This window comes from Xenopus tropicalis, chromosome 7 (genome assembly GCF_000004195.4).
Source record: "Xenopus tropicalis strain Nigerian chromosome 7, UCB_Xtro_10.0, whole genome shotgun sequence".
Taxonomy (NCBI): Eukaryota; Metazoa; Chordata; class Amphibia; order Anura; family Pipidae; genus Xenopus; species Xenopus tropicalis.
The window spans coordinates 122,434,225-122,460,826 of record NC_030683.2 but is presented as its reverse complement, the minus strand read 5'-3'; the positions used below and the strand labels follow the sequence as shown (position 1 = coordinate 122,460,826).

The 26,602-nt window shown below is 44.6% G+C and overlaps 2 protein-coding genes across 2 annotated transcripts in view; both read left to right on the top strand.

The window, feature by feature from the left end:
* LOC100487261 (protein NKG7) lies at positions 1-10,028 on the top strand. The gene is made up of 5 exons (XM_031905988.1): positions 1-166; positions 7,148-7,353; positions 8,622-8,768; positions 9,142-9,270; positions 9,804-10,028. Exons 2-5 carry the CDS (start codon positions 7,185-7,187, stop codon positions 9,860-9,862), a joined length of 504 nt encoding a protein of 167 aa, XP_031761848.1. The 5' UTR covers positions 1-166; positions 7,148-7,184; the 3' UTR covers positions 9,863-10,028.
* A 3,384-nt stretch (positions 10,029-13,412) lies between these two features.
* The window catches only part of etfb (electron transfer flavoprotein subunit beta), a 42,008-nt gene continuing 28,818 nt past the window's right edge, over positions 13,413-26,602 (top strand). The window contains 2 exon segments of the mRNA NM_203823.1: positions 13,413-13,473; positions 24,021-24,179. Coding sequence (NP_989154.1) covers positions 13,420-13,473; positions 24,021-24,179 — 213 coding nt within the window. The 5' untranslated portion in view covers positions 13,413-13,419.

Genomic DNA, 26,602 nt, shown 5'->3' with positions numbered 1-26,602 from the left:
ATGTGACATCCTCTTATAGCCACTCACACACACACACCAGCAAACTTACACACACCAGCAAACTTACACACCCTGCCTTTATACAGGGCTAACCTTCAGCAAGTGCAAGTGAGTGATCACTCAGGAAGGCGACTTTGCGTCTCTCCCCCCCACTCAGGGAACACCGGTGAGTGCTCTTTCTACTATATATACATGTGATACTAAAACCTACAGTTAGTATTGATGTTGATATGTATAGTTTATGTATGTGAGTGTATAGCTAGGTCGGTATGGGTCTGTATGTGAGTGGATAGATAGGTCAGTGTGGGTCTGTATGTGAGTGGATGGGTCAGTATGGGTCTGTATGTGAGTGGATGGGTCAGTATGGGTCTGTATGTGAGTGGATAGATAGGTCAGTATGGGTCTGTATGTGAGTGGATAGATAGGTCAGTGTGGGTCTGTATGTGAGTGGATAGATAGGTCAGTATGGGTCTGTATGTGAGTGGATAGGTCAGTATGGGTCTGTATGTGAGTGGATAGATAGGTCAGTGTGGGTCTGTATGTGAGTGGATAGATAGGTCAGTGTGGGTCTGTATGTGAGTGGATAGATAGGTCAGTGTGGGTCTGTATGTGAGTGGATAGATAGGTCAGTATGGGTCTGTATGTGAGTGGATAGATAGGTCAGTGTGGGTCTGTATGTGAGTGGATAGATAGGTCAGTGTGGGTCTGTATGTGAGTGGATAGATAGGTCAGTATGGGTCTGTATGTGAGTGGATAGATAGGTCAGTATGGGTCTGTATGTGAGTGGATAGATAGGTTAGTATGGGTCTGTATGTGAGTGGATAGATAGGTCAGTATGGGTCTGTATGTGAGTGGATAGATAGGTCAGTGTGGGTATGTATGTGAGTGGATAGATAGGTCAGTATGGGTCTGTATGTGAGTGGATAGATAGGTCAGTATGGGTCTGTATGTGAGTGGATAGATAGGTCAGTGTGGGTATGTATGTGAGTGGATAGATAGGTCAGTATGGGTCTGTATGTGAGTGGATAGATAGGTCAGTGTGGGTCTGTATGTGAGTGGATAGATAGGTCAGTATGGGTCTGTATGTGAGTGGATAGGTCAGTGTGGGTCTGTATGTGAGTGGATAGATAGGTCAGTGTGGGTCTGTATGTGAGTGGATAGATAGGTCAGTGTGGGTATGTATGTGAGTGGATAGATAGGTCAGTATGGGTCTGTATGTGAGTGGATAGATAGGTCAGTGTGGGTCTGTATGTGAGTGGATAGATAGGTCAGTGTGGGTCTGTATGTGAGTGGATAGATAGGTCAGTGTGGGTCTGTATGTGAGTGGATAGATAGGTCAGTATGGGTCTGTATGTGAGTGGATAGATAGGTCAGTGTGGGTCTGTATGTGAGTGGATAGATAGGTCAGTGTGGGTATGTATGTGAGTGGATAGATAGGTCAGTATGGGTCTGTATGTGAGTGGATAGATAGGTCAGTGTGGGTCTGTATGTGAGTGGATAGATAGGTCAGTATGGGTCTGTATGTGAGTGGATAGGTCAGTGTGGGTCTGTATGTGAGTGGATAGATAGGTCAGTGTGGGTCTGTATGTGAGTGGATAGATAGGTCAGTATGGGTCTGTATGTGAGTGGAGAGATAGGTCAGTGTGGGTCTGTATGTGAGTGGATAGATAGGTCAGTATGGGTCTGTATGTGAGTGGATAGATAGGTCAGTGTGGGTCTGTATGTGAGTGGATAGATAGGTCAGTGTGGGTATGTATGTGAGTGGATAGATAGGTCAGTATGGGTCTGTATGTGAGTGGATAGATAGGTCAGTGTGGGTCTGTATGTGAGTGGATAGATAGGTCAGTATGGGTCTGTATGTGAGTGGATAGGTCAGTGTGGGTCTGTATGTGAGTGGATAGATAGGTCAGTGTGGGTCTGTATGTGAGTGGAGAGATAGGTCAGTATGGGTCTGTATGTGAGTGGAGAGATAGGTCAGTATGGGTCTGTATGTGAGTGGATAGATAGGTCAGTATGGGTCTGTATGTGAGTGGATAGATAGGTCAGTGTGGGTCTGTATGTGAGTGGATAGATAGGTCAGTATGGGTCTGTATGTGAGTGGATAGATAGGTCAGTATGGGTCTGTATGTGAGTAGATAGGGCAGTGTGGGTCTGTATGTGAGTGGATAGATAGGTCAGTGTGGGTCTGTATGTGAGTGGATAGATAGGTCAGTGTGGGTCTGTATGTGAGTGGATAGATAGGTCAGTGTGGGTCTGTATGTGAGTGGATAGATAGGTCAGTATGGGTCTGTATGTGAGTGGATAGATAGGTCAGTGTGGGTCTGTATGTGAGTGTATAGATAGGTCAGTATGGGTCTGTATGTGAGTGGATAGATAGGTCAGTGTGGGTCTGTATGTGAGTGGATAGGTCAGTATGGGTCTGTATGTGAGTGGATAGATAGGTCAGTATGGGTCTGTATGTGAGTGGATAGATAGGTCAGTATGGGTCTGTATGTGAGTGGATAGATAGGTCAGTATGGGTCTGTATGTGAGTGGATAGATAGGTCAGTGTGGGTCTGTATGTGAGTGTATAGATAGGTCAGTATGGGTCTGTATGTGAGTGGATAGGTCAGTATGGGTCTGTATGTGAGTGGATAGATAGGTCAGTGTGGGTCTGTATGTGAGTGGATAGATAGGTCAGTGTGGGTCTGTATGTGAGTGGATAGCTAGGTCGGTACGAGTGTGTATGTATATATATGTGCACTGGGATTCAGTTAGAGAAGTTGAACTTGATGGACTTTGGTCTTTTTTCAATTCAACTTAACTATGTAACTATGGAACTATGTATCTATGTAACTATGGAACTATGTACATAATTAAGAGAAGTTGTAAAGTTAATCAAATTGCCATTGAAGAGCACTGAAAGCAGTGTCTGCTTGGCTGTAAATGGATAAACAATGGCAATTACATTTTTCAGTGTCTTTTGTTATGAGAATGGGTGGAAATGAAAAAAAAAAATAACAGTGCTGGGAAATCAAGGCACCATTAGAATGAGGTGTCTGGCCCAAAAAGCTTACACTCTATGGGGAAGTGGATTCTAGCTGCAAGTATTTTGCACCAGAGCCACAGGGCACAAATGCTTCCAATACACAGAGGGGGCCGGTGTATAGGGTTAAGGTGGGAGATACTATGGGGGTGAGTCAGGACAACTCCGAGAGCCCTCCTAAAGCTTTAAACTGTCAAGGAGTTGGGTATTAAATGGCTTTTATCAGCTTTTTCATGGCTTATTTAGGAACGCAAGCATAAGTGTAAAGTGCCAGAAGGGAGTGTGTAGTCACACTTTTCACTTGCAGCCATACCCGCTCCTATCAGCTTGGATACTAGGGTGCCCTGGCAATTACTCCAGGGTTCCCTGAACCCACTTGCACCAAGCAAATCCAATGCTAATGCTGTTAAAGACATGTGGGGCTCATTTATCAACTCTGGGCAAATTTGCCCCTGGGCAGTAACCCATAGCAACTAATTGGTAAAATTAATCAAAGGTGGCTACTGCATGCCTTTTTTGATGCAATTGTGACTTTTTTGACACGACCACAATTTATTTGATGCGACCGTGACTTTTTTTGATGCGACTGTGACTTTGTGACGCAACCACAATTCATTTGTTGCGACCGCAGCTCTTTAATGTGTCCGCAACAATTTTCCTCACTCGGCTAATTTTTTTTTGCAGCAAATTTTTCCCACCAATGGGGAAATGCAGAATTTGGCGGTGAATCCATGCCTGGCGAAACAGTTCGCTCATGACTAGTAATATGTCCAATGTGAATGAGCCCTGGGCGGGCAGGGGGCATGGCTAAATGAGGGGCCCTTGTCTCTTTTGCCCTTGGCCCCACCACTACTAACATGAAGGAATAAAATGGAAAATATAACGCTGACCCTCATATTAGAGACAAAAAAAACCAATCTGTTTATTATTCATTAAGGTGCCCTGAGGGTATCACCATGCTGCCTAAGGCTCTGTGCCAATCAGATAAACCCTTCCCATAGTAGCAGCTCTGGACTGGGCTTTAAAATAGGCCCTGGCATTCCAAGTACACAAACAGCCCCCCCAGCAGCCCACTAAGTAGTGACTGTCTATGGCATCTTACAGCAGCCCCTCTGGCATTCCTAGAAACAAAAGGTTGCCAGTCCAGACCTGCATAGTAACCAGTCATACTGGAACCCGACTCAAAACCAAGGTGGTTATTTTTCCTCTCCTTCTGTTTATGGAGCCCACCCAACCCACTTTGACTCATAAGCCAAGCTAAGGAGCCCCCCTGCGTGTGAGATGTGTTCTTAGTAATCACCCCGGGTTTCCTGTAAATGGCGCTAGTGGTCGGCACATTGCACTTCAGCAGTAGCAGCGAGTGGTTTCACACAGAACTATTTTAGCTACTCGCTGCGCAGAGCCAGGAAGCTGCAACTTTATGTACAGACTCTCTCTCTCTGCCCAGTGCTGCACAGCTATTCCTGGGGCATACCATGTTCATTATAGGGGGGGGCTCACCGGTTAACTTTTAGTATGTTATAGCCTTTTAAGGCCATTTCTAAGCAACTTTTCAATTAGTCTTCATAATAATTTTTTTACTTTTTTGCCTTTTTCTGACTCTGTCTAGTTTTCAAATGGGGATCACTGACCCCGCCAGCCAATAAACTATTGTTCTGTGAGACTACAGTTTTATTGTTACTTTATATTACAGGTATTGGACCCTTTATCTGGAAACCCATTATCCAGAAAAGTTCAGAATTACGGAATCTCCCATAGACTCCATTTTAATCAGAGAATTCACATTTTTGAAAATGATTTCCTTTTTCTCTGTAATAATAAAACAGTACCTGTACTTGATCCCAACTAAGATATAATTACCCCTTATTGGGGGCAGAACAGCCCTATTGGGTTTATTTCATGGTTAAATGATTCCCTTTTCTCTGTAATAATAAAACAGTACCTGTACTTGATCCCAACTAAGATATAATTACCCCTTATTGGGGGCAGAACAGCCCTATTGGGTTTATTTAATGGTTAAATGATTCCCTTTTCTCTGTAATAATAAAACAATATCTGTACTTGATCCCAACTAAGATATAATTACCCCTTATTGGGGCAGAACAGCCCTATTGGGTTTATTTAATGGTTAAATGATTCCCTTTTCTCTGTAATAATAAAACAATATCTGTACTTGATCCCAACTAAGATATAATTACCCCTTATTGGGGCAGAACAGCCCTATTGGGTTAATTTAATGGTTAAATGATTCCCTTTTCTCTGTAATAATAAAACAATATCTGTAATTGATCCCAACTAAGATATAATTACCCCTTATTGGGGCAGAACAGCCCTATTGGGTTTATTTAATGGTTAAATGATTCCCTTTTCTCTGTAATAATAAAACAGTACCTGTACTTGATCCCAACTAAGATATAATTACCCCTTATTGGGGCAGAACAGCCCTATTGGGTTTATTTAATGGTTAAATGATTCCCTTTTCTCTGTAATAATAAAACAGTACCTGTACTTGATCCCAACTAAGATATAATTACCCCTTATTGGGGGCAGAACAGCCCTATTGGGTTTATTTCATGGTTAAATGATTCCCTTTTCTCTGTAATAATAAAACAGTAACTGTACTTGATCCCAACTAAGATATAATTACCCCTTATTGGGGCAGAACAGCCCTATTGGGTTTATTTCATGGTTAAATGATTCCCTTTTCTCTGTAATAATAAAACAGTACCTGTACTTGATCCCAACTAAGATACAGTATAATTACCCCTTATTGGGGGCAGAACAGCCCTATTGGGTTTATTTCTGAGACAATTTGCAATTGGTTTCCATTTTTTATTATATCATTTTGTTCAGCAGCTCTCCAGTTTAGAATTTCAGCAGTTATCTGGTAGCTAGGGTTCAAATCACCTTAGCAACCAGAAAGTGGTTTAAATAAAAGACTGGTATATGGAAAGGAGAGGACCTGAATAGAATAATACGTAATAAAAAGTAACAATAACAATAAAACTGTAGGTGGCAGAGCAATAGTTTTTTGGAGGCTGGGTTCAGTGACCCCCATTTGAAAACTGTAAAGAGTCAGAAGAACGCAAAGAAGTAAAAAACTATAAAAAAAAAAATAACGAAGACCAATTGAAAATTTGTTTAGAACTGACCATTCTGTAACATAGCAAAAGTAAACTTAAAGTTGAACCACCCCTATTAAAAATAGCTGTGTATCAAGACCTGTACTTATCTCCTGCTTATGGCACCCCATATACACGGCAGCAATGCATTCTGGATTCTTATCAGTCAGTTTCTATTTGGTGCACTCCTTGTACAGCTTTTTATGTCTAGGTGACAGGTGCCCTTTAAAGGAACAGTTCAGTGTAAAAATGAAACTGGGTAAAATAGACAGACTGTGCAAAATAAAAAATGTTTTCAATATAGTTAGTTGGGCAAAAATGTAATCTATTAAGGCTGGAGTGGGCAGATGTCTAACATAAAAGCCAGAACACTACTTCCTGCCTTCAGCTCTCTAACCTCTTAGTTAGTCAGTGACTTTAGGGGGGGGCACATGGGACATAACTGTCAGTTAGTTTGTGAGCACTCAGGTCAGATTCAAATGCAAACTAACTGAGCAATTATGTCCCGTATGGCCCCCCCTCAAGTCACTGATTGGTTACTGACTGAAGGAAGAAGTAGGAAGTAGAGTTCTGGCTATTATGTTAGACATCTGCCCACTCCAGCCTTTATAGATTACATTTTTGCCTAACTAACTATATTGAAAACATTTTTTATTTTGCACAGTCTGTCTATTTTACCCAGTTTCATTTTTACACTGAACTGTTCCTTTAAAGAAGGTTTAGAAGGACAATGAACAGGGGCTTTCAACCCTTTATTACCCAGCATTCACTTACTTACATAGTCATTGCCTCGGCCCAAGTCATTGCAGTTAGGGTTGCTCATGCCCTCGGTCTTCATTGTATATTATACATTGTATAAGCAATCTGGTAACCTTCGGTTATTCCACTGGCTGTACTGGGTGCCTGAACCACAGAGCACCACATCTACCTATGGCAGGCAGTACCCCTAGAGGTACCACAAAGTTCTCCATCAGTAACATGGATCTTTTGCTGATTTCAGTTGCCAGGGTTTGCCCAGAGGGAGCTGCAGAGGGAAGATGCTGTGTAGCAGAGTAATCGGGATCATTCTCTCCTGTGCCAGCCTGATATTCATCCTCACCGGGCTGCTGACAGATTACTGGCTGGTAGACTTTGGTGAAAAGCTCTCCCATCAAGGACTGTGGCAGATATGCAGTAAGAATGTTTGTTATCAACTCTCAGGCAGCGGTAAGATTCCTACTATGTTTTCTATATTCTGTGCTAGTAATCTGGCCGGGTGCAGGGGTGTATTAATAACAACGCACCCAAGGACCTGTGCCTAGGGTGTCAGGTTTTGGGGGGAGGCCTGTATTTTCTTTTTTATTAAGAAAAATGATGCCCCCAGCTTCCACTATGGATTTTAATAGGAAATCCAGCAATGAAGCTAGGGGGTGAGGGGGGTGGCGCTCTGTGGAAGTAATGTCACACACACCGCGTAGGGGCATATTTAGGTGTGGTGCCTAGATCCGGACCTAAATACACCCCTGGCCGGTTGGCAACCCCATGCCCACTGAGTTTGACTGTGTGCAAATAGCCGCAGGCCTCTGCTCTTTATTTTGGAGAAAACCTGTGGCATAGCCTTTGGTTTATTGTTATGTGATGCTCCTGATGCTGCTCAGCAACCCCCCCAGGGCACAGGTACTAAGTGAGCACTAAGGGGCAACCTCTGTGGTTTATAAATGACCCCTTAAATTTGACACCATTGGGCTCATTTACGTCCGCAAGTTGCAGTCCCTGCAATTCCCCTGCAGTCAGTTGCATGTAAAATCATTTCCACTGTTCACCTTTGGGTTAACTGTTATTTTGATGTACAGAGTTAGGACGAAGACACACAGGGCGATTAGTCGCCGCAACTGACTTAATTAAAAGTCGTGGCGACTAATCACCCCTTGTGTCTTCGCCCTAATATTCTGAGATTTGCAATTGGTCTTTATTGTTTAATATTGGTAGTTTTTTCATTATGTTACTTTTTGTTCCGCAGCTCTCCAGTTTGGAATTTTAGCAGTTAACTGGTTGCTAGGGTCCAATTTACCTTAGTAACCAGGGAGTGGTTTGAGAGAGTGACTGATGTAGGAATAGTAGAGAGGCTAAATAGAAAGATAAGTAATAAAAAGTAACAATAAAACTGTAGCCTCACAGAGCAATGTTTTTTTTGGGCTGCCGGGGTCAGTGACCCCCATTTGAAAGCTGCAAAGAGTCAGAAGAAGACGGCAAATAATACGAAAACTATTAAAGAAAAAAAATGAAGACCAGTTGGAAAATTGCTTAGAATTAGCCATTCTATAACATATTAAAAAGGTATTTGTGCCAAAATGCACCCTTGCATTCCGTATAGTTGCACTTTCGTGCAATGAACTATTTCAAGTATCTTTGAATTATGTTTCTGTTTTCATGTATTTCTACATCCAGTACCCGTCACGTTCATGTGAAAATGAATGTTTGTCTTTCATCCGCAGGGTTTCTTGGTGCCACTCGTGGGCTTGTTATCTTCTCCACGGCCCTCCTCCTGCTTGGCATGGTGTCTGCCTGCTTGTCGTTCAATAACTTATCTGTGGGGAAGATCACTGCGTCCCTTCTGGCAGCCATGTTGAAGATTTTGGCAGGTACTGTTCTGACCTCCCTGCGCACAGGGTTATGTGTTTTATTCATTTGTAAGAATTATTTAGGGGGATTTGTAATGGGTATCTGTGTATAATCACTTGTTCTCCAGCTGTCTTCCCTTGCACCCATATCCCTCCTGTTGTGTTATAATCCCTTTACAAGAAACCAACAAGGTCTATTACTCATATTTCTATAGTGTAACATCCTTATGAATGGAGATGGCCGATAAGTGCCTGAAATCCTGAAGGAGAAGCCCCCTAAGTTGACTTGTATTGTGTACAGAGAGATACCCCCCCCCCCCCCCCCCGTCTCCATGCAGTTTGAGATACAAGTCCCTCACTGTGGCTGCTGAGAATAATCTCTCTTGCATTGCAGGTATCTTCCTTCTCATTGGAATGTCTGTATACACCGGAGAAACTGTCAGTTTTGTCAATAATGGATCCCTTAACTACCAGTGGTCTTTCTACCTCTGTTGGGTTGCAGTTTTTATGCTGTTCATTTCAGGTTAGTTTCTCTTGACTTTCCCTTCACTAGCAGCAAACTGCAATAAACTTGTGGCTGGTTTAGCTGTGAAGATTATGGTGAGATTGCTGGTCTGGATTGTATCACCCCCAGACAAAAGCCACCGAAAGCACACTATCTGACCCCGGGCCCAGGGGAGGGGGGAGGAGGAATTAGCTTGATATTTGGAGACAACCATATTTTCTCCTACAATATATTAGCCTGAATAAGGGTATTGGTGCTACACACAAGTTGTAAGGTATGAAGAGGTATGAGATTGGCATTTTACTCCCACACTACTTCCTGTTACAGTTAGAGCTGCATTATTTCTGGTCATGTGATCTCTGAGGGAACACACAGCCAATCACAAAATGGCGGCTCAAGGGAACGGATGTAAAAGGGAAATATATACTGATATTTATATTCCAGTTTGGCAAAATTCTTTAATAGGTCACTTAACATAATATAAACTATCTGTCGGTTACGTATTCATTCTGGGGGTATTTCGTTTTCCATCTCCATCTGTTTTCCTGCAGGGGCATGTAACATTGTGGCCCACCAAGCCTCACCAACGCCTGGATACGAAGCTGTCTGAACAAGAGCGCCTGCCTCAGAACATCAGGATCCTCAGCCAATCCCATTCCCTGTTTGCTTGATAATGCCAAGGCTAATGAAAGGGCTAATATAGTACAGTTTGTATTAGTGAACAAAGCTCTTATTGCACTTTGGCAAGTTTCAATAAAATATTTTGCATCTCTGTAGTTGCTATTTGTTCATGAGTAAAATTATTTGCCTCACATTATATAGTGAATAACGTACCCTCTATTGTAAAGTATAGGGATATTATAAATCACAGAAGAGATCCATTACCATATAAAAGCACAAGGCCGACGGTAGAGTGCTTTTATACCGGTCATGGAACACCGAGGTGACATAATACCTAAATATTTTTCAGCAGGACATACATTATTTATTATAATCCACAAGTTCCAGTGAGTCATGTGACGGAAATTACACCACTAAGCACCGATTATAACTGATGAAATCACTAAGCGCCATTTATAAGGATATCAAATACAGAATATTCATGACTCTTGTGAATTATATACTGTATATATATATAGCAAGACAGTGAGCCGCACACACAGGGACTTTGTTGGAAAACAAAAAATGTATTTAATGAAAAAATCCAACTTTTCGAGCACCATATATATTATATATATATAATGTCTGCAATGCCCAGAATTGACATCTAGAGAAGGGAGGGAAGGGCCCCCTGGTTTCCTGCATTGCCAAAGGCAGCTCTAAACTAACTCCAGCCCTGGACGAAGCCCAGAATTAATGCGGAGACTGCTGTACCAAGCCAAAAAATAAATATATTTACTTTATATATATATAACAAATACAGGAACAGCCGGCACTCACGGAACAGAAAACAAAAAATGCCTGGGTGCAGAGTTCAAAGGAAAGCGCACAGGAAAAAATAAAAAAAAGCACTCAGGTCTTATGAAGAAACAATAATTTTAATGCAAAAAGGTGAACTAACGTTTCGGCTGTTACATCAGCCTTTGTCAAAGTAACATATATATATACACATATAAACACAGCAAAGGGGAAGCACAATTCTATATAACCAATACCTTTCAATTAAGGATATTTATTGAACAGTTATTGTGCAGCTCTGTGGAATATGTTGGTGTCCTATAATAGTAATTAGAAAACATATGGAAGGTTAAGGCAAAGAGAAGTTGAGGTACATGTAGGTTTGCAGCCAGTTCCATTAGGGCTAAACTGAGCAGAGCCTTATACCTGACACCCAGAGAGGGACATATGGGCCCCATCATATTGATGTAGCCTTTTGCCTGGAGTGAATTTACAGATGGCATTAGCCTGGCCTTTAGTTGGTGAAAATTTGGGGCTCCCCTGTGGACGTCGTGTTCTGCAGTTATCAGGGAAGAGAGATTTATACTGGCTCCTTACTGACCGGCTTTATTTCTGCAGCCAGAGCAGGCTGAGCTCATTGGGACGTCTGTCTGCTTCCAATGTCTCTCACAGTCATAATGCATTTCAGCAGAGATGTCAACCAACCCCACGTCACAATGGAGATAATGATTCAAACCTATCCACAGCTACATAGAACTATAAGTAAAACTATTTAGAATCACCAAATACGTTTCACAGGTGAATTTCCCCTTTGCTGCAATGCAGAGATGACCCCTTGCCACATATAAGGTGCCAATAAATAGATATCATACCTCCCAACATTTTGAAACTAGAAAGAGGGACAAAAACGAATGCTGCGTGCAGTGCAGTGTATTTTTTTGACCATGCCTGTTTTTGCGACCACATCCCCTAAATACCACTCCCATTTGACTACATTTGGCAGGTTATTTAAAGTTTGAGCACATTTCTGGGGGTTTTGGGGTCCTGTTTTATGTGTTATTACAGTTATGCTGAAAAAGGTGAAATTGCCCTTTAAGCTGCGAGTCTCAATTCCCCCAAGAGACCTGTTTAGCTTATTAGTTACAGTTGTATCTCAGTGCAGGTGTGGCTTGTTAACTTTCTGGGCTCCCTGCCAAAAGCTACTTATTTAATTAAGGCTGATGCCACACATGGCGTAGGGCTGATATTTTCGGCAAGCAGAAAAATGCTTGGCGAAAATTCAGCCCTACGCCTGCTACTTGTGCCTGCACCCGAATGAATGGAATACGATCGGGTGCAGGCACATGTAGCCGATATATGCATGAAAATGTGAGACATTCTCACGCGTTTTCATGCATATATCGGCTACATGTGCCTGCACCCGAGCGTATCTCATTCATTCGGGTGCAGGCACAAGTAGCAGGCGTAGGGCTGAATTTTCGCCAAGCGTTTTTCCGCTTGCTGAAAATATCAGCCCTAAGCCTTTCAGCCGCCGAGAGAATTAGAAAATACGCAGTGTAAAAATGCCACGCGTGGCATCAGCCTAACTGCAGGTGACGCTCGTTAAGATTTCTGGGCTCTCTGCCAAAAGCTATTTATTTAATTAAATGTGAGAAACAATGTATCTAACTGCAGGTGACGCTCGTTAAGATTTCTGGCCTCTCTGCCAAAAGCTACTTTTAGGCTAATGTCAGACAAGGCGTAGGGCGGTTATTTTTGGCAAGCGGAAAAACGCTTGCCGAAAATTCCGCCCTACGCCTCCTACATGTGCCTGCACCCGAATGAATGAGATACGCTCAGGTGCAGGCACATATAGTGTAAATACGCATAAAAATGCGAGACTTTCAAACTTGCCAAAAATATCCGCCCTACGCCTCGTCTGGCATTAGCCTTAATTAAGTTTGTATCTTTTTTAGCTTCAGTGCAGGAGATCAAAGGGAAATGAGGGACTTTTCAGTAAGAATCCGGGACTAGGGGTTGAGCTGTCAAAAGAGAGACTGTCCCCCGAAAATCGGGACAGTTGGGAGGTATGGGATATCCTTTGGAATCCCTAAACTAATCTCTGTATCGCTCTTCTTTTCTTATTATTAGGCCCATTAATATGGAGGGGTATAATAGTCCCCACTCAAGTAACCCACAACAACAGACATTTGCTTTCAGGCAATGGATGATTGGTTGCTATGGGTTACTAAGGCAAGAAAAATTTTTGCAACTTTTGTTACTCGACCCACCAAAAGTTACTTTATGTTTGTGGTATAAACTAATATCTACTTATAAATGTATTTTAATGGGTCATTGGTCAGGTCAGGGACAAAGTATCAGTTTCAACACATAACAAAAATCCCGCGACAGCTGGGGCCAACAGTAAACGTTGGGCAGAACCAAGAAGACAACTAGTTAAAAAAAACGTAACTTTAGCGCTATTTTGTCCTTAAAAGACCTTTGGAAAAGCAAGCCCAAATAAAAAATGGCCGCCACGTTATCCGTCTCTAATGACGATTCCTACGCCTGTGCCCTTGAAGGTACGCCCACACACCTTATTGGCTAAGAGTTTTAAACACGTGTTACGCTCTGAAAGCGAACTAGCCAATTGGATACAACTTATACCGGTAATTAGTTGGATTTTGATTGCGATTGGGTATGCCTTGGTGCACACTGATTGGCTGACGACGGAGTCGGTGAGTCTTGATTGGATGTTTTCATGCCTCACTCTCCGAGTCCTTCTGAAACATGGCGCTGCGAGCTTTAGTTGGTGTCAAGAGGGTCATAGACTATGCCGTGAAGGTGAGAACGTTACCGGGGTGCCCTGGCGGCCTGGGGTCGGGGGTGTAACCGGTGTCACTGTGTAACGCCCATTGTGTCTCTGTGTCATGGAATTGGGAGATTGTGTGGCACTAAGTACTTACCTTTGACACTGCCATTGTGTAACAAGGAGTCTCTGTCTGTGGGATTGAGTAGCTGCCTGTGTGGCACTAAATATATATTAATGTGGGTTACTGGGCTGCAGGCAGTCTGTGGCTTTATATGGCAATACCTGGGTAATGATTGTGTGGCACTGAGTGGCTGCCTGTGGCACTGCCATTGTGTGGGGCACAGACAGTATATGGCACTGAGTGGCTGCCTGTGGCACAGACAGTATATGACACTGAGTTGCTGCCTGTGGCACAGACAGTATATGACACTGAGTTGCTGCCTGTGGCACAGACAGTATATGACACTGAGTGGCTGCCTGTGGCACAGACAGTATATGACACTGAGTGGCTGCCTGTGGCACAGACAGTATATGACACTGAGTTGCTGCCTGTGGCACAGACAGTATATGACACTGAGTGGCTGCCTGTGGCACAGACAGTATATGACACTGAGTGGCTGCCTGTGGCACAGACAGTATATGACACTGAGTGGCTGCCTGTGGCACAGACAGTATATGACACTGAGTTGCTGCCTGTGGCACAGACAGTATATGACACTGAGTGGCTGCCTGTGGCACAGACAGTATATGACACTGAGTGGCTGCCTGTGGCACAGACAGTATATGACACTGAGTTGCTGCCTGTGGCACAGACAGTATATGGCACTGAGTGGCTGCCTGTGGCACAGACAGTATATGACACTGAGTGGCTGCCTGTGGCACAGACAGTATATGACACTGAGTGGCTGCCTGTGGCACAGACAGTATATGACACTGAGTGGCTGCCTGTGGCACAGACAGTATATGACACTGAGTGGCTGCCTGTGGCACAGACAGTATATGACACTGAGTGGCTGCCTGTGGCACAGACAGTATATGACACTGAGTGGCTGCCTGTGGCACAGACAGTATATGACACTGAGTGGCTGCCTGTGGCACAGACAGTATATGGCACTGAGTGGCTGCCTGTGGCACAGACAGTATATGACACTGAGTGGCTGCCTGTGGCACAGACAGTATATGACACTGAGTTGCTGCCTGTGGCACAGACGGTATATGGCACTGAGTGGCTGCCTGTGGCACAGACGGTATATGACACTGAGTGGCTGCCTGTGGCACAGACGGTATATGACACTGAGTGGCTGCCTGTGGCACAGACGGTATATGGCACTGAGTGGCTGCCTGTGGCACAGACGGTATATGGCACTGAGTGGCTGCCTGTGGCACAGACGGTATATGGCACTGAGTGGCTGCCTGTGGCACAGACGGTATATGACACTGAGTGGCTGCCTGTGGCACAGACGGTATATGGCACTGAGTGGCTGCCTGTGGCACAGACGGTATATGACACTGAGTGGCTGCCTGTGGCACAGACAGTATATGACACTGAGTGGCTGCCTGTGGCACAGACAGTATATGACACTGAGTGGCTGCCTGTGGCACAGACAGTATATGACACTGAGTGGCTGCCTGTGGCACAGACAGTATATGACACTGAGTGGCTGCCTGTGGCACAGACAGTATATGACACTGAGTGGCTGCCTGTGGCACAGACAGTATATGACACTGAGTGGCTGCCTGTGGCACAGACAGTATATGACACTGAGTGGCTGCCTGTGGCACAGACAGTATATGACACTGAGTGGCTGCCTGTGGCACAGACAGTATATGACACTGAGTGGCTGCCTGTGGCACAGACAGTATATGGCACTGAGTGGCTGCCTGTGGCACAGACAGTATATGGCACTGAGTGGCTGCCTGTGGCACAGACAGTATATGACACTGAGTGGCTGCCTGTGGCACAGACAGTATATGGCACTGAGTGGCTGCCTGTGGCACAGACAGTATATGGCACTGAGTGGCTGCCTGTGGCACAGACAGTATATGGCACTGAGTGGCTGCCTGTGGCACAGACAGTATATGACACTGAGTGGCTGCCTGTGGCACAGACAGTATATGACACTGAGTGGCTGCCTGTGGCACAGACAGTATATGACACTGAGTGGCTGCCTGTGGCACAGACAGTATATGACACTGAGTGGCTGCCTGTGGCACAGACAGTATATGACACTGAGTGGCTGCCTGTGGCACAGACAGTATATGACACCGAGTGGCTGCCTGTGGCACAGACAGTATATGACACCGAGTGGCTGCCTGTGGCACAGACAGTATATGACACCGAGTGGCTGCCTGTGGCACAGACAGTATATGGCACCGAGTGGCTGCCTGTGGCACAGACAGTATATGGCACCGAGTGGCTGCCTGTGGCACAGACAGTATATGGCACCGAGTGGCTGCCTGTGGCACAGACAGTATATGGCACTGAGTGGCCGCCTGTGGCACAGACAGTATATGGCACCGAGTGGCTGCCTGTGGCACAGACAGTATATGACACTGAGTGGCCGCCTGTGGCACAGACAGTATATGGCACTGAGTTGCTGCCTGTGGCACAGACAGTATATGGCACTAGTAGATAGCTGAGTGGTTCTGATTTGCAAACTGTAAGTGGCTCTGAATAGCTGCTTCATATGGCAGTCAGGCCCAGGCTGGCAGTCTGTGGGTCCTGGCTAAAGCCTTGGGCCCGGTGAGCCTGTTTAGCCCTCAGGCACTTACAATACCAGGGTTTATTGTGAGTCTGTCTGTTCATGTTGGCAGTGAGTGTGGGTAAATGCGGCTGTAAGCTTTCTGCATCATCTGCAATGTCAGGAGGTGTTTCAGGTGATCTAATTATCTGCGCAGTAGAGTTGTACAAGTCCAGTTGCTTCAAATTTATTTATACTAGATATACCATGACCTGGATGAATGAAAATCTTCATAGACAGTTGTACTGAGTGTATATGACACTGGTTTGGTATCGGGCAGGCTAAGCCAATTAAGGAGTGTGTGGCACTGGGGGGCGGGCTGGGTGTGGCACTGGGAAGGTATCAGGCAGGCTAAGCCGGGCTGCGTGTGGCACTGGGTAGGTATCAGGCAGGCTAAGCCGGGCTGCGTGTGGCACTGGGTAGGTATCAGGCAGGCTAAGCCGGGCTGCGTGTGGCACTGGGTAGGTATCAGGCAGGCTAAGCCGGGCTGCGTGTGGCACTGGGTAGGTATCAGGCAGGCTAAGCCGGGCTGCGTGTGGCACTGGGTAGGTGTCAGGCAGGCTAAGCCGGGCTGCGTGTGGCACTGGGTAGGTATCAGGCAGGCTAAGCCGGGCTGCGTGTGGCACTGGGTAGGTATCAGGCAGGCTAAGCTGGGCTGGGTGTGGCACTGGGTAGGTATCAGGCAGGCTTAACTGGGCTGTTTGTGGCACTGGGTAGGTATCAGGCAGGCTAAGCCGGGCTGGGTGTGGCACTGGGTAGGTATCAGGCAGGCTAAACTGGGCTGTTTGTGGCACTGGGTAGGTATCAGGCAGGCTAAGCCGGGCTGGGTGTGGCACTGGGTAGGTATCAGGCAGGCTAAGCCGGGCTGCGTGTGGCACTGGGTAGGTATCAGGCAGGCTAAGCCGGGCTGCGTGTGGCACTGGGTAGGTATCAGGCAGGCTAAGCCGGGCTGCGTGTGGCACTGGGTAGGTATCAGGCAGGCTAAGCCGGGCTGCGTGTGGCACTGGGTAGGTATCAGGCAGGCTAAGCCGGGCTGCGTGTGGCACTGGGTAGGTATCGGGTAGGCTAAGCTGGGCTGTGTGGGGCACTGGGTGGCAGGCTGTGTGGGGCACTGGGTGGCAGGCTTCAGTACTACAACTAGGGGTTGGCAGCAGAGCCGGTATTTTGAAAAGGGAAACACAATTCCAAAAAACATGTTTAGTGTTGTATGAAGTAAGTGGCTCATCATTAGACCAACATCCATGGGTCGGTCCCCTCAACTCACACCGACCCTAACCCACCCGCTCCCAGCCTGAACCCTATCCAACCCGGCTTGTACCCTCTGTTTATAGAGCTGCGGCCGACCCACCCACCCGTGATGTCACAAAATGAATGGGGTGGGGTACCTATAAATCAGAGAGCCGAAAGCCAACAGTGTAAGGTTGCGGGTGAGCAGGCAGAAGGGCTCAACCCGAACCCACCCGCGACCTGCAAATGTTGTGCTAAGGTCACCCCCAACCCGCCAGTCCTGTGGGTATGAGCCTGACCCGCACATCACTAGTGCACAGTTAATGCCTGCATACTGTATTAAACAGGACACATCACCCCTATTCTTATCAACTATATCAGTATATTTGAAAAGGTGAAGATAAAGTATTTTTATTATATATTTAGCTTTGTAGGGAAGCTGTGTGGTCACTCCAGCACCCAGCCAAGAAGACAACAGAGGAAGGAGCTGCTAAGTTCGCAGAGAGACTTCTTGCTAGAGAATCCATCTTTGTGTTAATTTAACTTTAATGCCACATTTTATCTTAACATTATTTTTAAAAAAGGTGGCCAGTAGAGGTCACTGTTTGATTAGAGTATTTGTATGAGTTTCTCTCTATAGAGCAATTATTATTATTCAAATAATACAGGGTTATGGGAGATAGCTCAAGTTGATCCAGGGACTGGTCCGATTGCCATCTTGGCAGATGGGGTTTTTTGCCTTCTTCCAGATCAACTAGCAGTTAGGCAGGTTATATATAGGCATTATGGTTGAACTTGATGGATAAAGGTCTTTTTTCAACCTAACTTACTATGTTATTGAACTTTTATAGAAAAGTAGGTTCTGTTGTAAAACGTACTGTATCGCCAGAGGGGTTCAACCCCCTAAAGTCTAGGGCTTTAACAGTGTTCAATAGAAGCTTGCAGTATTCTGATCTTGTTAGGCCATCTTTTTAGTGTCAGCGGCACTGCACTTGCTCTGGGCTGCTGTTGAGAAGCAAAGCTTAGGAGTCGGTGGAAACATGAAGCTGATGCTACAGGGCTAAATTATGATGCAGAATGAACTGGTTTTTCTGCTGCCATGTAATGTGAGTGGGTCCCTAAGCTCAGGTAAGTGACAGCAGCACAGAGTATGGGCAGGGAATCAGCAGAAAAGAAGATGGGGGGCTACTGGGGCATCTTTGGGGGCACAGATCTTCCCTGCTAAAGGACTGGGGGTGCCTTGGGCTGGTACAGAATCTCAAGACATAATGTACAACATTTGTAGCCTTCTTGTTGCAGTTTAGTTCTCCAGTAACTTTAGTGTATATATATATATATATATATATATATATATATATATATATATATATATATATATATATACACACCTGTACTTGATCCCAACTAAGATATAATTACCCCTTATTGGGGCAGAACAGCCCTATTGGGTTTATTTAATGGTTAAATGATTCCCTTTTCTCTGTAATAATAAAACAGTACCTGTACTTGATCCCAACTAAGATATAATTACCCCTTATTGGGGCAGAACAGCCCTATTGGGTTTATTTAATGGTTAAATGATTCCCTTTTCTCTGTAATAATAAAACAGTACCTGTACTTGATCCCAACTAAGATATAATTACCCCTTATTGGGGGCAGAACAGTCCTATTGGGTTTATTTCATGGTTAAATGATTCCCTTTTCTCTGTAATAATAAAACAGTACCTGTACTTGATCCCAACTAAGATATAATTACCCCTTATTGGGGGCAGAACAGCCCTATTGGGTTTATTTCATGGTTAAATAATTCCCTTTCTCTGTAATAATAAAACATTACCGGTACTTGATTCCAACTAAGATATAATTACCCCTTATTGGGGGCAGAACAGCCCTATTGGGTTTATTTAATGGTTAAACGATTCCCTTTTCTCTGTAATAATAAAACAGTACCTGTACTTGATCCCAACTAAGATATAATTACCCCTTATTGGGGGCAGAACAGCCCTATTGGGTTTATTTAATGGTTAAATGATTCCCTTTTCTCTGTAATAATAAAACAGTACCTGTACGTGATCCCAACTAAGATATAATTACCCCTTATTGGGGGCAGAACTTTTAGTAGACTTAAGGTATGGCGATCCAAATTACAGAAAGACCCCTTATCTTGAAAACCCCAGGTCCCGAGCATTCTGGATAATGGGTCCCATACCTGTATTATGTGAATGGCACGGGCAGCTTCAGTGGGGCAGGGACTGATGGGAATGAGAACAATCTGTATAAAGCTGTTGCTAGCACGTTGGCAGGATGTAAATAAAGGATAATGAAAAAGTAAAGGGAAAGTAAAGGATATTTATAGCATGCTAATTTATTTTTTGTTTAAAGCCTTCATTGTGGCTGTTTAAAAATATTCCAAACAGAGATCACACAGCAAGAAAATCATTCCTGCAAGAGAGAAATCCATCGTAGAAAGTGGAGTTCAGTGCAGTTCCCTCAATCAGCTATATAAATGTAGATAGAACATTGCGAAGGCCCAGTAAGCCCCCGGGGCCCCGGCTGTGCCTGTGGGGTCTCTTTATTGGGAGATTTGTATTCGGAGCTATAACTGATATTACTGGCTGTACCATGTGGCTGAGCCGGAGCCTCTGCTTCTTCTTCTTCTTCATCATCACTTTGTGTTTAGTGGGGGGCCATGGTCTGTACCTCGCTTACACTCCCTCCCCTGGCTCCACGCAACTTTAGCAAATTACATCGTAATCCTTTCCCGACGGAGACATTTATATTCCCTTTACAGCACCCCCATAAAAATCTGAATTTATGAAAAATAAACATTAAAGTGGAGGTGACGTACGGTGGCGTTGCGCTGCCCGACAATGGGAAATGAAAGAGAAATGTGGGGTTATTAGAGTTATATGGAGCATAGTGAGCAGGGTACCGAGGAGCAGGATTATAATTATATGGGGTGGGAAATAGAAAGCGGGGGGGGGGGGGGGACCAAAAAATTGCACTTTGATTGCAGTGAATTTAGTTAAACACAATTTTACCTTCACTTCTTCCACCCCCCCCCCCCCCACATACTGTGAGTTACTGGCTGAGCCACATTATTCTCTATGGCTGCTTGGAACCTTAAGGTCCCCCATACACGGGACGATTATAGCTGCCGATATGGGTCCCTTGGACCGATTCAGCAGCTTATGGGCCCGTGTAGGGGCAGAACCGAGGGGCCTGGCCGACCGATATCTGGCCTGAAACGCCAGGGCCAAACAATCGAATTCGCCTACATGCCTCCCCAATATCGCCCACCCGTAGGTGGGGCTATCGGGTGAAGATCCGCTTGCTTGGTGACATCAAGCGATCGTATCTGCCCGTGTATGGCCAGCTTTACCCATCATCTACTCACTCCTTCCCAGTGTTGCAGGGGTTAAAGGGGTGCTTCACCTCTATGTATGTTATAGAACATACATGCCTCCCCGATATCGCCCACCCGTAGGTGGGGATATTGGGTGAAGATCCGCTTGCTTGGTGACATCGCCAAGCGATCGGATCTGCCCGTGTATGGCCAGCTTTACCCATCATCTACTCACTCCTTCCCAGTGTAGCAGGGGTTAAAGGGATGCTTCACCTTTATGTATGTTATAGAATGGCCTATTCCTAGCAACTTTGCAATTGGTCTTTATTATTTATTGATATATAGTTTTTAATCATTTGCCTTTCTCTTTCAGCTTTCAAATAGGGGTCACTGACCCTGGCAGCCAAAAACGATTGCTCTGCGAGGCTGCAATGTTGTTGGTGTTGTTACTTTTTATTGCTTATCTTCCTATGCAGGCCCTCTACTATTCATATCCCCAGCTCTTGTTTAAACCACTGCCTGGTTGCTAGGGTAAGTAAGACCTTAGCAACCATCTAAAATACCAAATGGAGAGCTGCTGAACAAAAAGCTGGATAATTGCAATTGGTCATCATTTTTTATGGTTTTTCAAATTGTCTTAGACTATCAATGTCTACATCATATTAAAAGCTAATTTAAAGGTCAACTAACCCTTTAATTGCCAATTTACCTGTAGGTCAGTCCCAGCCGTACTGGATCTCTCAGCTTCTTTTGATCCCCTTACAGATGAAGTGTCTATTTGCAGAGATAAATATACGTGAGCCGTCAGTAGCAGGGAATGATCTGAATGTAAATCTCTCAGCCGGCGCTGACACATTGTCCTCGTTCTGTCTTTTTTTTTCATTAGTAAAATGTAGAGCAGCTTCTAGGGAAATAGGGGGGCCCTCTATATAATTATTGGCTCATAAAGTTTGCTTATGGGCAATTTGTCTTCCTTTTTTGTTCAGCAGCTCTCCAGCTAGGAATTTAAACAACTATCTGGTTGCTAGGGTCCAGTTTAACCTAGCAACCAGTGGTTTGAAAGAGACACGGGAATTTGAATAGAAGAAGGCATAAATAGAAAGATAAGTAATAAAAGTAACAATAACAATAAAATTGTAGCTCCACAGAGCAACAGTTTTTTTTTTTTTTTTGGCTGCCGGGGTCAGTGACCCCCATTTGAAAGCTGGAAAGAGTCAGAAGAAGAAGGCAAAAAATTCAAAAACTATGAAAAATAGAAAATGAAGACCAATTGAAAAGTTGCTAAAGTTTTGATTTTGTGTTTTAGCTGAGGCTATTTTCAGTATTGTTTATGGCAGGGGATTTTCTGGAATTAGTAGCCATGACAAGTAGCAGCAACTAAGTAGCACCATGTGTCTTCACCCTTACCCTTTGTGTGGGCAGCTTGTTTTGTACGAACTGATTACCTTGCCATCGGTCTGGGCAGGTTAGTTTGGCAGTTAATCATTTTCTATGTACCAATCACCTTTCCCCATGTCTGGGCACTGCCAGTTTATTATTCTATGTAGTGAATCCGATCTAAATGGCTGCTGCTGCCTGGTGTCCAAGCATGTGCTTTCCTTTTTTTTTTTTTTGATCTCTAATCTAATTACCTCCCATGCCTGCGCCGTGGCAAACGCTGTCGTATTAAGAATGAATGGCATTTTAAATGAAAACCTGGGGTTAGGACATTGTTTTCATCTATTCTTAATAGACTGTCGCACGAAAACCCATAAATTGATGATAAAGCGGCATTACCCAAACCCACACCGTTTTGTCTCTGCTCTAGGAAGGAGCAAATTAGGTGCAGTTCAGGCTGTGCCCACTAAGGGGAGCTCTAACACACAACAATGTCTACATTATAGAAGGAGATTTCAGTTTCTAATTTGGTGCCATGCAAGTACAGGTATGGGACCTGTTATCCAGAATTCTCGGGACCTGGGTTTTTTTTGGATAAGGGATCTTTCCGTTTAGATCTCCATAACTTAAGTCTGCTAAAAATCATTTAACCATGAAATAAACCCAATAGGGCTGTTCTGCCCCAATAAGGGGGTAATTATATCTTAGTTGGGATCAAGTACAGGCACTGTTTTATAATTACAGAGAAAAGGGAATCATTTAACCATTAAATAAACCCAATAGGGCTGTTCTGCCCCCAATAAGGGGTAATTATATCTTAGTTGGGATCAAGTACAGGTACTGTTTTATTATTACAGAGAAAAGGGAATCATTTAACCATTAAATAAACCCAATAGGGCTGTTCTGCCCCAATAAGGGGTAATTATATCTTAGTTGGGATCAAGTACAGGTACTGTTTTATTATTACAGAGAAAAGGGAATCATTTAACAATTAAATAAACCCAATAGGGCTGTTCTGCCCCCAATAAGGGGTAATTATATCTTAGTTGGGATCAAGTACAGGTACTGTTTTATTATTACAGAGAAAAGGGAATCATTTAATCATGAAATAAACCCAATAGGGCTGTTCTACCCCCAATAAGGGGTAAAATTCCCCCCTTACAGATCCATGGCTAAGTGGCGCTGCAGCTGCTGGGTAGGGGCAAGCACCGTGGGAATCACGCAGTCTGCACGGGAGCGTTGGTCAAAGCTTGCAGCCTGTGTGTGCCCTTGTTCCATGGCTGGCGTGGAGTGAAGTTTAACCTCAGCCAGAGAGGGGGGGGTCGGACAGTGACGCATTAACTCACTACCAGTATGACCTTACCACTGGCACTCTTTCTATATCCATTTAACTCTCTCAATTCCAGGCAGTATTTAATAAAATGCTTTGCTGACTTATCGGATTTCTATGTCTGCAAGAAGTAAAATATTTTTATGTTTCAGATTATTGAAAACTGATTTTTCTCTTTAATTTGCAATGTATTGTAAAGTTACATCTTTTTGGAAACAGAGGCATAAAAACGTTCCAGTGGGCAAGATTTAAACCCGTATAGGGCAGTGGTGTTTAGACTTTTTTTTTTTTTGTATTAGTAGTTTGGATTATAAAGGGGGGATCCTGCATTGGGATATTTCAGCCTGTGCTCATTATATTGGATTGATACCTGGGCAGGGACCCTGTAAGCTTTGGGTTCAGTTATTTTAGATCTTCTCTATTCTTATAAATGCCAGTTAACCCATCTCTTGCCACATTTGGATGATATTGTTCCATAGGGCACGTAGGCAGCAGCGTATCCGTGCCCATAGGTTGCTATGATTGTTACCTCACTCTCTCATGTATTCTGGTTCCCAGGTGCGGGTGAAGCCTGATAAGACCGGGGTGGTCACTGATGGAGTAAAGCACTCTATGAATCCTTTCTGTGAGATTGCGGTGGAAGAAGCAGTCAGGCTGAAGGAGAAGAAGATTGTCAGTGAAATCATCGCCGTAAGCTGCGGCCCACAGCAATGCCAGGTATGACTCCCACTCAGCCACTCACTCACAATGCCAGGTACAACTCTCACTCACTCACCCACTCACTCACAATGCCAGGTACGACTCCCACTCACCCACTCACTCACAATGCCAGGTACGACTCCCACTCACCCACTCACTCACTCACCATGCCAGGTACGACTCCCACTCACCCACTCACTCACTCACCATGCCAGGTACGACTCCCACTCATTCACTCACAATGCCAGGTACGACTCCCACTCACCCACTCACTTACAATGCCAGGTACGACTCCCACTCACTCACTCACTCACTCACAATGCCAGGTACGACTCCCACTCACCCACTCACTCACTCACAATGCCAGGTACGACTCCCACTCACCCACTCACTCACTCACAATGCCAGGTACGACTCCCACTCACTCACAATGCCAGGTACGACTCCCACTCACCCACTCACTCACAATGCCAGGTACGACTCCCACTCACCCACTCACTCACTCACAATGCCAGGTACGACTCCCACTCACTCACAATGCCAGTTACGGTTCCCACTCACCCACAATGCTAGGTATGGTTCCCACTCACTCACAATGCCAGGTACGACTCCCACTCACCCACTCACTCACAATGCCAGGTACGACTCACACTAAGAATGATGGGATTCCAGTAATACTTCTGTTAGCTGTCCCCTGAAATGTCTTTTATTTACCCAAAAACTATCTTTATTAATTAAATACCGTTTGAAGGCTGACTGCTAGGTTCAGAGCAGGATTCCTGCCCTCGTATAATGCAAATAAACAGTTATTATACTGAAAAGCCGTAGCTTAATCCATATTAAATTACAAGGGGGGTGTTGTTATTATTGAACTCATTTGGTTTGCGGCGCAACATTGTTTTCAGCGCATCTCTGGTTCCCCAAAGGCCAGAGACCTGGTAGCAGGCACCAGAGCGCTAATTAGCTTAATTATAGTTCCAGATAAGTGTAAGCAATTTAGAAATTATAAAGCAAACCTGCACTCGTTGCCCCCCCTGCTCAATCACTGAAACTGCCGGGTGTTTTTTGTATTCTGCCTTCGATAAATAAGCGGCGTGTTTATCATATTATTTCCAGCGCACAATTCTCTTTCATACGTGCCGGAGAAGCGCATGCAAAGGAATTGGATTTCAATAGCAGGAGCGGGCGCTGCTCCGGTGTAGCCGAATAATGGCAGTACATTCAGCCTCATTACTATAAATGAGGAGACATGAATGCCCCTCGTCCGAAAAGCAAATTTCCATTCGGCGGTCGATCTGATTACGGGCCGGGTTTGTTCCGCAGCCCGATTGGATATCCGAGAGTATTGTCCGCTCTGAATTAAATTCATAGGTAAATGTCATTATCATTGAGCGTAATAGGCTTATGAAAGGAGTTCTGCCATGTATCATCTCAGCGAGTGCTTTCCATTCATTCACAGGCTCTGCATTCAGAGACCCGACTTGGTGAAATATGTTTGTAGCATAAGCAGAAGCCGACTGTTGATCGATCAATTGGGCACATAAATAAACACTGGGCATATTTATACCTGGGCAGTAAACCATAGCAGCCAATCAGTGAGTCGCTTTTTTTGAGCCAGCTGCAAGTAGAAGAAACATCTGACTGGACAGATTTGCACCTGGGCAGTTACCCATGGCAACCAGTGTTTATAGTAGTGGAGTCTCTGCCTTTGTCATTTAACCTTTCTCTCTTATTGCTAGAGTAGGGGCAGTGTGCCACTGGCACCTAGTGGCCATGGTAATGGATACTAAATAAAACACCTTGAATACTTGCTTTCAGCTAACCTATTGTTTCTCCTACTCCCATGTAACTGGAGGAGTCCCAAGCTGGACTTGGATCTCTATTGAGTGCTATTCTGATACCTACTGGGAGCTGCTATCTTGCTCCCTTCCCATTGTTCTGCTGATCGGCTGCTGGGGGTGAGGGGGGGGGGGGGGATATCACTCCAACTTGCAGCGCAGCAGTAAAATGTGCCTGAATCTGAGCTTTCAGCCAGCGCTACACATTAGAACTGCTTTCAGCTAACCTATTGTTTCTCCTACTCCCATGTAACTGGAGGAGTCCCAAGCCGGACTTGGATTTCTTACTATTGAGTGCTATTCTGATACCTACTGGGAGCTGCTATCTTGCTCCCTTCCCATTGTTCTGCTGATCGGCTGCTGGGGGTGAGTGGGGGGGGATATCACTCCAACTTGCAGCACAGCAGTAAAGTGTGACTGAAGTTTATCAGAGCACAGGTCACATGGCTGTGGCACCATGGGAAATGAAGAATATGGCTAGCCCCATGTGACATTTCAAAATTAAATTTAAAAAAATCTGTTTGAGTTTTTGAAAAATGGATTTCAATGCACAATGACTAAAAAAAATCCTTGCAGGGAAGTTAGTTTTGCTTTTAAAAGTTA